Raw genomic sequence first — 16,254 nt, 5'->3', positions numbered from 1 at the left:
TAGCAATCACCTATGACGTGAGGGGATCGAGTTTCTAATAGGGGCTTACCCCCCACTCCTTGTTTTCTCCTTTATGCTTGAAGATTTGTGTCTCGTGCCATGTTTTTCTTTGTTTAATCGATCCACATGGCCCCTCCTTTGGGGCAACGAGTCTGGACCCTCAAGATTGGCACGCTTGACGCCTTTGTTTGGTTATTGTTTTATGTATCTATCTTATTTTGCTGTTTGACACATAGACACAACCACACCAGTATAAACATATAAGGCACATGGAGCTCTAGATGTCTTCAATGGGGTAGGCGGGCGCTGCTATTACAGACACATAACGTTCAAACTGGTTACCCTAAACTTACAGGGGCTTAACTCCCCCCATAAAATGTAGGGCACTGACTGACTATGCCAATAAGAGAATGATATTGTGTTCTTTTAAGAGACGCACCTCGGTAGGGAGGGCACCAAGAGCCTCAGTTCTTATGGGTACCACACACAATATCATTCCTCTCTCTCCTCTAAAACACGAGGAGTAGCCCTGTTGCTTCACTGAGGTCTTCTATTTCAACCTAATACACGTATAGGGATGCAGGGAGCTGTGCGGTGGGTGTTTGGAGTAATTTGGGACCCTTCATAATAACACTTGTCTCTGTTTATGGCCTCACCGACCACGGAGACTCCTTTTTATAACTATCTCTTCCCAACACTTTCTCTCTTTACACAGCGTCATTTTCCTAGGTGGGGATCTCAGTGCCACACTTCTTTCCCTTGATGCGGAAAAAGCATTTGATAGGGTGGACTGGACATATCTTTCCAAACTCCACATAGGCCCCAAATTGCTCTCCTACATTCAGTCCAACTTTCGTAGGCCTTTAGCGAAATTGAAGATTAATGGTACTCTCTCCCCTACTGTCTCCTTTACATGGGGGACACGCCTGGGTTGCCCCCTCTCACCCTCCATTTTTGCACTCCCCATGGGACGCTTAGTGGCAAAAATCCAGAACAACCCTGATATTCAAGGTATAAGAGTGGGCGGCAAGAAGCACAAATTAGCCCTCTTTGCTGATGATATCCTATGCTTCCTTACCCATCCTGCTACTTCCATACCAGCCTTAATGAGAGAACTCGATTATTTTTCCAATGTATCCAGCTTCATAGTGAGTTTTACAAAATCTTAGGGTATGGGAATAGCTGACCCTCACGGTGACCTGGAACAACTTGTTCGACAAGTGTGATTTCAATGGTCTACACATAATATTACATAACTAGGGATCCAACTCACCCCACATATAGCTCACTGTACTACTAACTGCCCTATTGAGGGACCTCTACCTCTGGGGCAAACTGGAAATTTCTTGGTTGGGCAGACTTAACTGCCTTATGATGAACTTCGTGCAACACCTTCTATACGTCCTCCAGACCTTTCCTCTCTCAGTTCCCAAATTAATGTTGATACATATCCGCACCAAAATGCTCCGCTTTGTCTGGGAGGCAAATCCCCTGGAGTGGCCAGAGCGACTATGTGCTGCACCAAAGCAGACCGAGACCTGGGGTTTCACAATATATCTGCCTGCACACTGTGGCTAGATGACACAGGCCAGTTCCTTCTTACTTTGATCTTTTGACAAGGCACTCAACGACTGAAAGCCTTATGGTGCAGGAGTCAAAATCAATCCAGATGCTTTTTCTTTGAATGCGGTCTGCCTGCCCCAGATAAGGAGTGAAAATGTATTGATGCCTTTGGCAAGAAAATATTTTCAACAGCTATCCTGGTTTTAGACTGTTTAAATGCGGTGTGCCTTCTGGTCAGGTACATTCAGGCCTTGTGGGACATGGCCAGTGTGATCTTACCGGCTGTTCCAGAGGACCCCAGGAACTCACTGGCCCAAACAAATCCAAGAGAGACAGGACAGGATGCAGCAAAATATGTTGCATGCAGGGCTCAACACCACTGACTGCATGGGCATTCTATTGGCAGCATTGTAGTGCATAGAAGGCACTCCTGGATGTGATCAACCAGGTTTTCAGGGGATGTTGAAGTGTTCCTTATGGACACTGCTTTCGATGGATCCAGACCAGTGTTTCCAAAACTTTGTCGCAACCAACTAGTGGGTTATGAACCAATTTTTGAAGGGTCACGAAAGGCACCATCGAGCAGGTGTTGGTCTGTGAGAGGGGCATGTGGTGCTGTTTGCACTACTTCCTCATCCCATAATAGGCCTGAAGGAATCACACCTGTACTGGACCATCAAAATTAAATGCCTTTCTGAGGAAGGACAAATTCAAACTGCTATCTCTGCCTCCAGTACTTTCTGATCTGGATCCTGGGGAATGGATGGTGTGTCTACACTTGCAGGGCGCATATTTTCACATACCTGTCCTGCAGATTACTGTCCAGTTCACTTCCAATTCACAGTGCTGCCCTTCAGCCTTAACTTCACCCCTCAGCTGTCATGGTGGTGGTTGTCCCTCTTCTTAGAAGGTTGGGGATGCACATACCTCGATGACTGGCTGCTCAAGATGGGCTCTCACTTAGTCAAGTAATACACTATCTACGGAGAGCATCTTGGCTGTTGATATCTTTGGGGTTCTCTATTAAGATGAAGTGATGAGATGGTAAAAGCCTCATGCATGGTGATGACGTGCACCCCTACCTTGAATGCGCCAACTATAATAATGTCTGAATCCCTGATGCTGTGTTTTGCTGTCATGGGCAAACACTGATCATAGGTGTGTGCCATGACATAGGCCTGTCTCATGGATTGTGTTTTTTTTTTTTTTTTTTTTTTTTTACTGGAAGGGGCACACAAAGCGCAACCCTCCTAGTAGTGAAATCCTACTGCCTTTGCCAGGTTTTAAACAGCACAAGTGCGGTGATGGTAGCATACTGTGTAGTGATTAGTAGAAGTGAACAGGCCTTTCCTAACTTTGCCACTGGAGTAAGGCTTACAGGTTCACTTATTTGAAGTTCCACTCAGTGCTTAACTCGCCCTTGGCGGGCATGGGTTTGTTTTGTAGTGCTGCGCAAGTGTGTGTATTATATACATGTACTGGATGTAGATGTGTTTGTGAATGGTACACAATACACAGGAGATGTAGTTCTGTGCAATGCTTGTATGCTATAGTTATGTGTTGGGTGAATGTGTACCAGTGAATAGTATAATACATGGAAGATACTGGATTCAATTTTGGGAGGCCCAGGGCTAAACGGAGGAACATGAGAAGGTAGAGGAAACCCACTGCCTCACCCCTCCTTCGCCAGACAGATTTGTAGATTTATATTCCTGTGAGCTGGGTGGCACATACTGGAGGAAGGGAGCACCAGGAAAAGGTGAGGAGCTTGGTCTGGTTGAGGCAGTCGTCTTGAGATTAGGCCGCCGCCGGGTGACCCCTGCAGGGCCCAGGCCCCAACTGAGGACCAACACCAGGAGCGTCACACCCCACTTGCAAACACCCCACCCTCATAAGATTAATTAACTTTTGCTGAAAGTATTTTGAGTTGTGAGCCTGTTTACACCCCTGGTGTCTCCATCCCCACTTCCCTCCAATCCGCACCAGAAGCCTTGGACTGACCTGTGCTGCCATCGAGAGTCAAGTGCTAAAGGGATTCTTGGCCCAGTTGCTCAGGAGCCATAGTAGGTCGGGCCCCAGGACATCAGTAATAATAGGCCTCACCCTCCTATGTTGGGCCCAGTAGCTCCTGCTTGCCCTCTGAATGGGGTTCTGACATGAAGTCCCATCAGAGTTTTACGCAGAAGATTGCCTTTGTAAGTTAATATACTAGATACAGTAGTGTGCATTGCCTTTCCACTACCATAGAAAGTCTGGGACATTCAGGGTATGTTCCTGATGTTTTGGGCTCAGTCCTGGGTCTCATTGAGGATGGTTCTGAGCCTTCTTGGGCTCCTGGCTTTGTGCATGCTTCTCTTCCCATACACCATGTGACACTTGCAGATCCTGCATTGGCACCTAAGGTTTCAGTGGGTCCAGCACCATGGTTGCCTCTCTGACACTGTCCAGATCTTCCAGGAGACTGCTTGGGACCTCATATGGGGGCAAACAAGATGACCTGCGACAGCCCACTTTGTTTTTTCCTCCCCGACTTCACGGTTGTGACAAAAGTAACACTACTGGGTTGGGGGACATGTAGTAGAAGTGCTGGTCAGAGGCCTTGGGACTAGCAGAGAGCTGACTCCAAGTCCATCTTTTGGAGCTTTGAGTGATCTGTTATCCCTGAAAGCTTTCCTATCAATCACCAGGGGAAGGCTAGTACAGGTGCTAATAGGAATTGCGACTGTCATGTGGTAGTACAACAACCGGGGTGGGTCCTGAATCAAGTGCGTGGATGCTCTGTCTCTCAAGGCCACTGAACCAGCAAAGGAACTTCAGACTCCTAGCAAGGTTCTTGAACACTAAAGCGGACAAGTTGAGCAGGCGAAGGCTGGCCAACCATGAGTGACGTCTCCATCTTCTGGTGGCACAGGGCATTTTTGATCACTGGGACATGCACTGCATTGATGCACTACAACTGTTCACCATGGCCAAGAACATACACTGTCAAAGCTTTTGCGCACTCACGTCTCCTCTGACTTGGTCTTTAGGAGATGCACTTTGTCTGATTTTATATGAGTCTCTTATCCGCATTCCCACTACTGCCTCACTTGTTGAATTTAGAGGGGAGGAGGAAATTTGAATGCTGAAATTTATAATATTTTTCAGAGGATGAGTCCAGGTCCTCTCTGTTTGTTTTTTGCAAGTGGAGGAGTGATTGGAGTGAGAAACAATAAAGGATAGTGCCAGATGGACTGATTTCTATAGGACACGGGCATTTGATTGAGATGGAAGATACGATAATTAAATGAAGAATGTCCTTTGTTGAGGGTAGTTGAAAAGATTGCATTGCTGAAGGAGATTGTAAAGGTTAACGATGTATTTGGACATTGTTTCTCCACTAGGTGATGTTTTCATTGGTGAATGATATTATTGTGTGGGAGAGTATTTTATTCAGTTTATGTAGGGGCCCACCAGATATTTAGCTTAGATAAGTATTAAATAATTTGACAATACCTGATTCTGGATGGAGAAAATGAGATAGCAATTTTGAGGCATTTAACGGTTAGATAAGTTGTTATCGGCATTGATTTGCATTTTAATTTGTTCTTGAAGATGATTGCCACCCACCTCATTTCCTTGGCCACTTATCTTCTCACAGGCCTAGAGAATCCCTCAGATTGAGTTGCTGCAAATGTGTAACTGCTCTCATACCGGAAGTATAGCCACAGAGTGAGAGAACTGGACATATGGTTGTTCCTTCCATCTTAAAGGCATTTGTTCTTTCTAGAGGGTGTGCTGCCCAGTTTTCTCATCCAACGCCTCCTAATTTTCCAGACCGTCTTGTATATTAGTTCTAAAAAAATTGTGGTGCTCTGGGGTAACTCACCATAGTCCCTGTTTTCTACTCATCATCACTTTTTCATTTGCAGGGAATGATGACGCAGTCTACAGAGCTTTGTGCCTTATTGCTATTGAAATGTAATTGAACTTAACCGCACCAATTTAAGACTAGTAAATGTACATTCATGTGCAGAGAACAATAATGCCTTGTCCATGTTACTACAAATATTTGGAACTAAAAGAAATATGTTTTGGTATTGTTGCAAATAACCATTAGCCAACTAGCTCAGCCCTGTACTTCAGTAGTCTACTAATTGGGATGATTCACTTGAGGAATGTCAGCGTGCTGTAGGTAAGAATATTGAGAATAGTGGAATACTTATCACTCCTGAACCCTAGAAGGTAGTGAAAGAATAGACTGCAGAATTGCCAGATCGACCTATGAATAAAGAGTGCTAAATGTTAGCTAAGTGACAGGAAAAAATAGTTATTGTAAGTTTACATCATCCCAAAACATAAACCTTTTTCCACTTGTAAACTACAGGTGTAGTGAATGAAAAAGGAATGGAACAGAAAATGCCCCCTGTTTTACAATACAACATTCTACAAGTAGCTCTGGAGTTGCCTGCAAATAAATTTTCCTGGTTTAGTGCACAGGTAAGTTTTGCAAAAGTTGTTTTTGGCATTAATTTGTGTATTTTGTTGTGACTTTATTTCTAAAACATTAACTTATTTTCTTTTGTTTAACTCTGACTTTAATACTACTGATATTGGTAAATTTAAACTGTCTCAGATAAACCTTGGTGCTGGTCTGACATCTCCAAAATGTCATACATAAGAAATTGATTTAATTTATTTGTTCAAGTTAGTAATGTTGATTTGTCATTTAAAAACATACAGTTCAGAGACAAAATAAGATAATAAGGTCATGAAGGAATCATCTGTGGAATACGCAAGTTGGTAGGAGTTGGAAAACAAAGAGAGAAAGATAGGTATACATTTGTCTGATGCATTTGTAATACCGCAGATTGTTAGTATTTGCAGCGTGAATCTTTTCGGGATTCACATGCTGTGTATTAATCTGCCTTCTAATGGTTGGGTCCGGAATTGTCTCCAAAAACGTTTTTGTCCTTCCTTTATTTTTCTGTTTTGTTGTTTGGTGCCGACGTACCTCTATTTGGTGTCCCTTGTGGCATTGGCACACTTCCTCCAGAATCTCCCACCTTTGGTGGCCATCTTCAGATTCTTTTTTTCTGCCGTAGGGTCTGGATGCTTGCTGATGGATCTCCAACACTTGGAAGAACATTACATGAAAATTAGGGAGAACATCGCCAAAACGTTGAAGGAAGGTACAATGGATCACCAAGTTATTGGGACAGGAGATCAAAGAAGAAAAGAGAGAACTTTCTTCGAGTTTTTGTGGAGAATGCCCATGCAGGGGACTCTCTGTGTGGCTTAATGGAGAACACACCTTTTCAATTCTGCAAAAATTGCCACCTCAAGTTCTCTCAGAAGGACAATCATTCAATCTGCAATCTGTGCTTGCCGGTGGACCACTGAAGCGAGGACTACAATGCCTGCGCCGCATTCACACCGAAGGCCCTGAGGGTAAGAGAGAGGCAGAGGATATATCATCATACCAAGGAGGGACAGGATACACCTCCTTCTCTTTGAGGTTTGGTCCTGGCGAGTGATGAGGAGGAGAACGTTGCAGAAGTAGCGGAGGGGGAAGCAGTAGAGGTCGACTGGGAAATCAACGATGTAGAAGCCCAGGAACTCATGTAGACCTGAGGTAAGAGAACCATCAATCTAAAAAAATATACTGAAGTTGCGCAAAACTGACTTGGGAGCTTTAAAGGTAGCCTTGGTGTTGAAGAAAACAATGATTGTAGTGGTGACCTGAGACGAGGATCCCCTTGGAATCCGTGATGGGGAGACTGCAGGAGGAAAGCCCCCCCCCCCAAAAAAAAATCAGTCATTGAAAGACGTACAGGGGAAAAGAGGCTTTCGATGCCCAAGTGCAAGTCGTCGCGTTCAGAGCATCGAAGCTCGACGACTGATCCCTCGGAAAAAGACTCTTCAATGTTGAAGAGGAAGACAGCCAGCAATCTTGACACCTAGCAGCAGGTGGCAGAGATAGAGAAGAAGAAAAGAAGGTATGCCGCTGAAATGGCAGGTTCGATGGCATCTGTCGCTGTAGATACACATGGTATGCATGAGCTCGCCATCTGGTGTTGGGTCGGAGTGTTACAAGTTGTTTTTCTTCGAAGAAGTGTTTTCGAGTCACGGGACCGAGTGACTCCTCCTTCTGTGCTCATTGCGCATGGGCGTCGACTCCATCTTCGATTGTTTTCTTTCCGCCATCGGGTTCGGACGTGTTCCTGTCGCTCCGAGTTTCGGAACGGAAAGATAGCTGAAACCGGAAGATTTTCGACGGTATCGTTGCGATCCGGTTCGAGATAGACACATACGACGACGCGTTGAACATCGAAGCGCTTCGGTGCCCTTCGGGGTAGATTTCGGCACCCCGTCGGGGCCTAGTCGGCCCGACCGCGTGGAGAACAACGCCGATGGAACGGACCCCGTTTCGATTCTGCCCCGAATGCCACAACAAATATCCTTATACGGACCTACACTCGGTCTGTAACCTGTGCCTGTCACCCGAGCACAGCGAAGAATCCTGTGAGGCCTGTCGGGCGTTCCGGTCCCGAAAAACTCTGCGCGACCGTCGAGCGAGAAGACTGCAGATGGCGTCCACGCCAAAGGAGCGTCGACAGTTCGAGACAGAAGAGGAACAGGAGGAATCCTTTTCCATCCAGGATTCAGACTCCGACGAGCTAGACTCTACAAAAACTGTGAGTAAGACGTCGAGATCAGAACTTAAAAAAGGAAAGAAGGCCCAGGGGACGCCACTGCCAACCGGCCATGGCTCCACCCAAATTCTCGGTGACCAACAATCGGCACCGAAAAAGGCCCATTCAGTGTCGAGATCGTCCGACTTCGGTCGAGACACCGGCACGCAGCCTCCTCGGGACCGAGAGAGTGCTAAACAGAAGCATCGACACCGAGAGTTCGGTGTCGACACGGATCGACGCCGAGACAGTGGCGCCGAAGACCATAGAGGCCAAGAATTTTCGGCACAGAAAAAGAGGAAGGTTACCTCGGAGCCGAAAAAACAATCAACAGGGTTTTCGGAGCCGAAAAAAGCGACATCAGACCCTGTTTCAGGCTCCTATACTGAAGAGCATTCTATGTCTTCACAAATGAAGAAACATAGATTTGAACAAGAACTGCAATCCACTGACGTGGATCACACGCAAAAGCGTATCTTTATTCAGCAGGGGACTGGGAAGATCAGTACCCTTCCACCTGTCAAACGAAAGAGAACGCTTCAGTTTACTCCTCAGCAACAAACAGCACAAAAGGTAACACCTCCTCCCTCGCCTCCACCTGTAACTCCGGCTTCGCCAACTTACACCCCGTCACATTTGCCAGCTCACACCGCCATGAGCCACGATGACCAAGATCAGGATGCGTGGGACTTGTACGACGCACCAGTGTCTGATAACAGCCCAGACACATACCCAACTAGGCCATCACCACCGGAAGACAGCACAGCCTACTCACAAGTGGTGGCTAGAGCAGCACTATTCCATAATGTGGAACTACACTCGGAACAAGTAGAGGATGAGTTTTTATTTAACACCCTCTCTTCAACCCACAGCTCCTACCAAAGCCTGCTGATGCTCCCAGGCATGCTACGCCATGCAAAGGACATTTTCAAGGAGCCAGTTAAAAGTAGGGCAGTGACGCCTAGGGTGGACAAAAAGTATAAGGCGCCTCCTACGGACCCTGTATTCATCACCTCTCAGCTGCCACCAGATTCTGTGGTGGTAGGGGCTGCCAGAAAACGGGCAAATTCACACACTTCTGGGGATGCACCTCCCCCAGATAAAGAAAGCAGGAAGTTCGATGCAGCCGGGAAGAGGGTTGCTGTCCAAGCAGCAAACCAGTGGCGCATCGCAAATTCACAAGCGCTGCTAGCGCGATACGACAGAGCCCACTGGGATGAGATGCAGCATCTCATTGAACATCTCCCAAAAGATCTGCAAAAAAGAGCAAAACAGGTTGTTGAGGAGGGTCAAAACATTTCCAACAATCAAATACGCTCCTCCATGGATGCAGCAGACACGGCCGCAAGGACCATTAATACGTCGGTTACCATCCGTAGGCACGCATGGCTCAGAACGTCTGGATTCAAGCCAGAAATTCAGCAGGCAGTGCTTAACATGCCAGTAAACGAAAAACTTCTGTTCGGTCCGGAGGTCGACACAGCCATAGAAAAGCTCAAGAAGGACACTGACACTGCCAAGGCCATGGGCGCACTCTACTCCCCGCAGAGCAGAGGATCTTATAACACCTTCCGCAAAACACCTTTTAGAGGAGGGTTTCGGGGTCAGGCCACACAAGCTAGCACCTCACAGTCCGCACCGCCCACCTACCAGGGACAGTACAGGGGAGGTTTTCGGGGCCAGTATAGAGGGGGCCAATTCCCTAGGAATAGAGGAAGATTTCAAAGCCCCAAAACCACTACCAACAAGCAGTGACTCACACGTCACTCACCCCTCCCACACAACACCAGTGGGGGGGAGGATACGTCAATATTACGAAGCATGGGACAAAATAACTACAGACACATGGGTCCTAGCAATTATCCAACATGGTTATTGCATAGAATTCATGCAATTCCCTCCAGACATACCACCGAAATCACAAAATTTATCAAAATACCATTCACAGCTTCTAGAGATAGAAGTTCAAGCACTACTGCAAAAAAATGCAATAGAATTAGTACCAAGCACACAAATAAACACAGGAGTTTATTCACTGTACTTCTTGATACCAAAAAAGGACGAAACACTGAGACCAATTCTAGACCTCAGGGTAGTAAACACATTCATCAAATCAGACCACTTTCACATGGTCACACTACAAGAAGTGTTACCATTGCTCAAAAAACACGACTACATGACAACCCTAGACCTCAAGGACGCATATTTCCATATACCAATACATCAATCACACAGGAAATATCTAAGGTTTGTATTCAAAGGAATACATTACCAATTCAAAGTATTGCCTTTTGGTTTAACAAACGCTCCAAGAGTATTCACAAAATGCCTAGCAGTAGTCGCTGCACACATCAGAAGGCAGCAAATACATGTGTTCCCGTATCTAGACGACTGGCTAATCAAAACCAGTTCGCTCACACAATGCTCAAACCACACCAATCAAGTCATACAAACCCTCTACAAACTAGGGTTCACCGTCAACTTTGCAAAATCAAACATTCTGCCAAGCAAAGTACAGCAATATCTAGGAGCCATAATAGACACGACAAAAGGAGTAGCAACGCCAACTCCACAAAGGATCCACAATTTCAACAGGGTCATTCAACACATGTCTCCAAACCAAACAATACAAGCAAGAACAATACTACAGCTCCTAGGCATGATGTCCTCATGCATAGCCATTGTCCCAAACGCAAGACTGCACATGAGGCCCTTACAACAGTGCCTAGCCTCACAGTGGTCTCAAGCACAGGGTCACCTTCTAGATCTGGTGTTGCTAGACCGCCAAACTTACCTCTCGCTTCTATGGTGGAACAGTATAAATTTAAACATAGGGCGGCCTTTCCAAGACCCAGTGCCACAGTACGTAATAACAACAGATGCTTCCATGACAGGGTGGGGAGCACATCTCAATCAACACAACGTAAGAGGACAATGGAACATACATCAAACAAAACTGCATATAAATCATCTAGAATTATTAGCAGTTTTTCAAGCACTAAAAGCTTTCCAACCAATCATAACCCACAAATACATCCTTGTCAAAACAGACAACATGACAACGATGTATTATCTAAACAAACAAGGAGGAACACATTCAACGCAGTTAAGCTTGTTAGCTCAAAAAATATGGAAGTGGGCAATCCACCATCAAATTGGTCTAATAGCACAGTTTATTCCGGGGATCCAGAATCAGCTGGCAGACAATCTCTCTCGAGATCACCAGCAAGTCCACGAATGGGAAATCCACCCACAGATTCTGAACACCTACTTCACACTCTGGGGAACACCACAAATAGACTTATTTGCAACAAAAGAGAACGCAAAATGCCAAAACTTCGCGTCCAGATACCCACACAAGCAATCCCAAGGCAATGCCCTATGGATGAACTGGTCAGGAATATTTGCTTACGCTTTTCCTCCTCTCCCTCTCCTTCCTTACCTAGTAAACAAATTGAGTCAAAACAAACTCAAACTCATTTTAATAGCACCAACGTGGGCAAGACAACCCTGGTACACAACACTGCTAGATCTGTCTGTAGTACCACACATCAAACTGCCCAACAAACCAGATCTGTTAACGCAACACAACCAACAGATCAGACACCCGGACCCAGCATCGCTGAATCTAGCAATCTGGCTCCTGAAATCCTAGAATTTGGACATATACATCTTAGCCAAGAGTGTATGGAAGTCATAAAGCAGGCCAGAAGGCCATCCACTAGACACTGCTACGCAAGTAAGTGGAAAAGATTTGTTTGGTACTGCCATCATAATCAGATACAACCACTAGACGCAACTCCAAAACATATAGTAAATTACTTGCTCCATTTACAAAAAGCAAAGCTAGCCTTCTCTTCTATTAAAATACACCTTGCAGCAATATCTGCATACCTGCAAACTACATATTCAACTTCCTTGTATAGGATACCAGTTATCAAAGCATTCATAGAAGGGCTTAAAAGAATTATACCACCAAGAACACCACCTGTTCCTTCCTGGAACCTAAACGTGGTTCTAACAAGACTCATGGGCCCACCTTTCGAACCCATGCACTCTTGCGGAATACAATTCCTAACCTGGAAAGTTGCCTTTCTCATCGCCATTACATCTCTAAGAAGAGTAAGTGAAATTCAAGCGTTCACAACACAAGAGCCTTTTATACAAATACATAAAAATAAGGTCGTCCTACGACCTAATCCAACATTTTTACCCAAAGTTATTTCACCATTCCATCTAAATCAAACGGTAGAACTACCAGTTTTTTTCCCACAGCCAGATTCTGTGGCTGAAAGAGCACTACATACATTAGATGTCAAAAGAGCATTAATGTACTACATTGACAGAACAAAAAACATCAGAAAAACTAAACAGCTATTTATTGCATTCCAAAAACCTCATGCAGGTAACCCAATATCAAAACAAGGTATAGCCAGATGGATAGTTAAATGCATCCAAATCTGCTACCTTAAAGCAAAAAGACAACTGCCCATTACTCCCAGGGCACATTCAACAAGGAAAAAAGGTGCTTCAATGGCCTTTTTAGGAAACATCCCAATGCAGGAAATATGTAAGGCAGCCACTTGGTCTACGCCTCACACATTCACCAAACACTACTGTATAGATGTGCTATCCGCACAACAAGCTACAGTAGGTCAAGCTGTATTAAGAACTCTATTTCAGACAACTTCTACTCCTACAGGCTAAACCACCGCTTATGGGGAACTAACTGCTTACTAGTCTATGCATACCATGTGTATCTACAGCGACAGATGCCATCGAACTGAAAATGTCACTTACCCAGTGTACATCTGTTCGTGGCATCAGTCGCTGAGATTCACATGGACCCACCCACCTCCCCGGAAGCCTGTAGCAGTTCAGAAGTTACCTTCAATTTTGTACATTTGTATATATATTATTTAATCCTTTAATAGGTACATACTTACATTTTTCATTGCGCGGGCACTATTACTATAGTACAACTCCTACCTCACCCTCTGCGGGGAAAACAATCGAAGATGGAGTCGACGCCCATGCGCAATGAGCACAGAAGGAGGAGTTACTCGGTCCCGTGACTCGAAAACACTTCTTCGAAGAAAAACAACTTGTAACACTCCGACCCAACACCAGATGGCGAGCTCATGCATACCATGTGAATCTCAGCGACTGATGCCACGAACAGATGTACACTGGGTAAGTGACATTTTCATTCTTTCACACTAATGAAAAGAATTCAACAAAAGCTTGAGGAATTTAGAATTCCAAAAGTTCCGTTCATGCCAAAAGAGCAGAGAGAGTTAAGCGTCAAAGAAATTGAGCCGCCCTCAACGCCATAGCCACAAGAAGAAGAACTATTTTATGAAGAGGAGCAACTATCTGGTCTGCATCAAGGTTCAGAGGTATCTGAAAATCCAAAGGCTCAGTGGCAGGACTTGGAAGCTGATTCACCCGAAGAGGGAGTTGATTGTTACCTTTACAAACCATCACCACTAGATGACAGAGGCATTTACAATCTGGGGATAAAGAAAGCAGCAGATAAATCTTAAAGGAGGAGAAGCCACAATTATGTTTCTTACTGAAGACTCTTTTCCCATACAATGTAGGAGTCAATATCTGCCTATGCCCCCAAGTGTTTTAGACCACGGAATGGAGGCCTTCAAAGAACCAACCACATGCACAGCAGTAACTCCGAGGGCAGAAAAGAAATATAAGTTCTCATCAAAAGATGCATCATACATAAAGGGTTCTGTGCCAGCTCCTTCTATTACTTCAGCTACAGCCAGGAAAGAGCTAACATCCCATCAACTTCAGGTCCTCCTTCAAATAAGGAGAGCGAATGCATGGATCTCATGGTCTGAAAATTTGAGAGAAGCGCACCAAATCCATAGTGCATTGCAAATTCAGATGCTCTACTAAACCACTATGCTTACCAAAACTGGGATGAGATAGCGGAGTTAATGAAACATCTACCGGAACAAAATCTGAAGAGTGCAGCACAATTGGTGGAAGAGGGCAAAAATATTGCCAATACATGCTTTAAGTCTACGCTAGATGCAGCAGACATATCAAGAATACAGATTATGACATCTGTCGCACTACGTCACCATTCGTGGCTTCGAATTTTGGGGCTAAAACCAGAATTACAGGTGAACATTCTGAATGCCCCACTCAATGGTAAACAGCTATTTGGAAGTGCAGTTGATGAGACATTAAATGAACTGAAAAGGGAAAATGAGACTGCTAAGTCCATGATAGTGCTCCATTTCAGAGGGAGCATGCGAAGGGGCACAACACCTTCAAGAAGACCTGCAGAATGGGGTACCTCTAGTCAAACACTTCACATCAATCACACCAGGGAGGTGGTCAATTAACACAATCGCAACAAAGTTGGCAGTGCATTCAGGGCAGCACCCTCAAATAAGTGACTCGCCGGCACTTCCAACACACCCTCAAACAACATTAGTGAGGGACACTGGTAGGAGGAAGAATAAAAAACTTTCTCAGGGTTGGAGAAGAATCACATCTGACAAGTGGATTTTAAACATAATATAGTTTGGATATTGCATCAATCTTTTAAGAACATCTCCACCAAAAAGACACAAAAAAAAAGAAGCGCTGCAGATCCTTTTTTGGGCCTCAAGGCTCAAAACATGTTGACTTGATTGCATTCACGTATTTTAGGCTGCTTGGGTACATTGCACCCTTATAGTAGCCCTGACCACCATTTTATGTGTTTAACCCTGTCAGAGAGCCACTATATTAAAGGGTCTGTTTGGCATCTCTTAGTTTTATTTTCCATCACTTGTAGCTTCACTATTACTCCACCCCACACACCCAGGATACTCTCACACTTAGACCACTCATCATACAGCATAACGGAAAAAAGATCTCTGCTAAAGCAACCCTCTGTAGGGCCCTTAGGACATTGCAGCACCGGTTCTACAAGGAGCATGCCCTATGATGAAGCTTGGCATCTTTAAGGGATGTGTGAGGGTAACGAGAAATAACATTTAGGGTTCCCTGCCCCTGTCTCGTCATCCACCCTGTTCTTTTCTTTTCTCTTTAATAGGAACAGTACCTCCCTCATTTGCTAAATGATTATATCTGAGCCTAGGTACTGGACCTTCATTGGTTTACAGCCCCCCCCCCCCCTTATTCTAAGTTAACAAGAAGGTATGCCACAACTACAAATGGGAGATTACATGGCAACAATAGACTTAAAAGACACCTATTTACACATTCCGATAAACACAAAATACAAGAAGTATCTCAGAATTGTGGTAGACAAAAAGCATTGTTCAGAGTTCAAGCTTTTGGAATAAAATCAGCACCAAGGGTATTCACAAAGTACTTTGCCTTGTCTTTGCAGATGTGTGCAGCATTCAGGTCTACCCTTATCTGTACAACTGGCTAATAAGAGCAAACTCGTATACAAGATGCAAGGAACACATACAGCAAGTGATGAAAACACTATTCACCTTGGGATTTTCAATAAACATGAAGCAACCATCCCCAGAGCAAGAGAAGATGTTTCTAGGAGCAAGAATCCGCTCTATCAAAAGGAAAATGTATCCCAGCGAGAAGAGAACCAGTGCTCTGTTGAAGGAAACTCAAGTTCTGATAGTGAGAACAGCAGTGAAATTACTGGGAATGGTGGCTTCCTGCATCTCTTTGATCCCATATGCAAGACTGCCCATGAGACCATTACAGAAATGGCTGCAAAATCAATGGTCACAGGTAACGGGGAATTGGGTAGATATAGTGGTTGCCACACAGAAGGTAGATGATGAGATAGCATGATGGAGCAGAGCACATACAACTCAAGGGAAATTTGTGCAACCAACTCCCACAGTGACCATTACAACATATTCTTCACATATGGGATGGGGGGCACACATGAACAATCTCCGAGTACTAGGAGTGTGGAAGTATCAGGAGGCGGTACAGCATATCAACCTTTTGGAACTAAGAACAGTGTTCCTAGCTTTAAAAGCATCTCAAAAAGAGCTTTGGGGAA

The 16,254-nt window shown here is 44.8% G+C and overlaps 1 protein-coding gene across 1 annotated transcript in view; it reads left to right on the top strand.

Moving 5' to 3' along the window:
• URB1 (URB1 ribosome biogenesis homolog) overlaps positions 1 to 16,254 on the top strand; it is a 683,114-nt gene that overhangs the window by 229,164 nt on the left and 437,696 nt on the right. The window contains exon 14 of the mRNA XM_069204026.1: positions 5,930 to 6,042. Coding sequence (XP_069060127.1) covers positions 5,930 to 6,042 — 113 coding nt within the window. The remainder of the gene's footprint in view (positions 1 to 5,929; positions 6,043 to 16,254) is intronic.

This window comes from Pleurodeles waltl, chromosome 8 (genome assembly GCF_031143425.1).
Source record: "Pleurodeles waltl isolate 20211129_DDA chromosome 8, aPleWal1.hap1.20221129, whole genome shotgun sequence".
In the NCBI taxonomy this organism is placed as follows: Eukaryota; Metazoa; Chordata; class Amphibia; order Caudata; family Salamandridae; genus Pleurodeles; species Pleurodeles waltl.
This window is presented reverse-complemented; position numbering and strand designations above follow the sequence as displayed.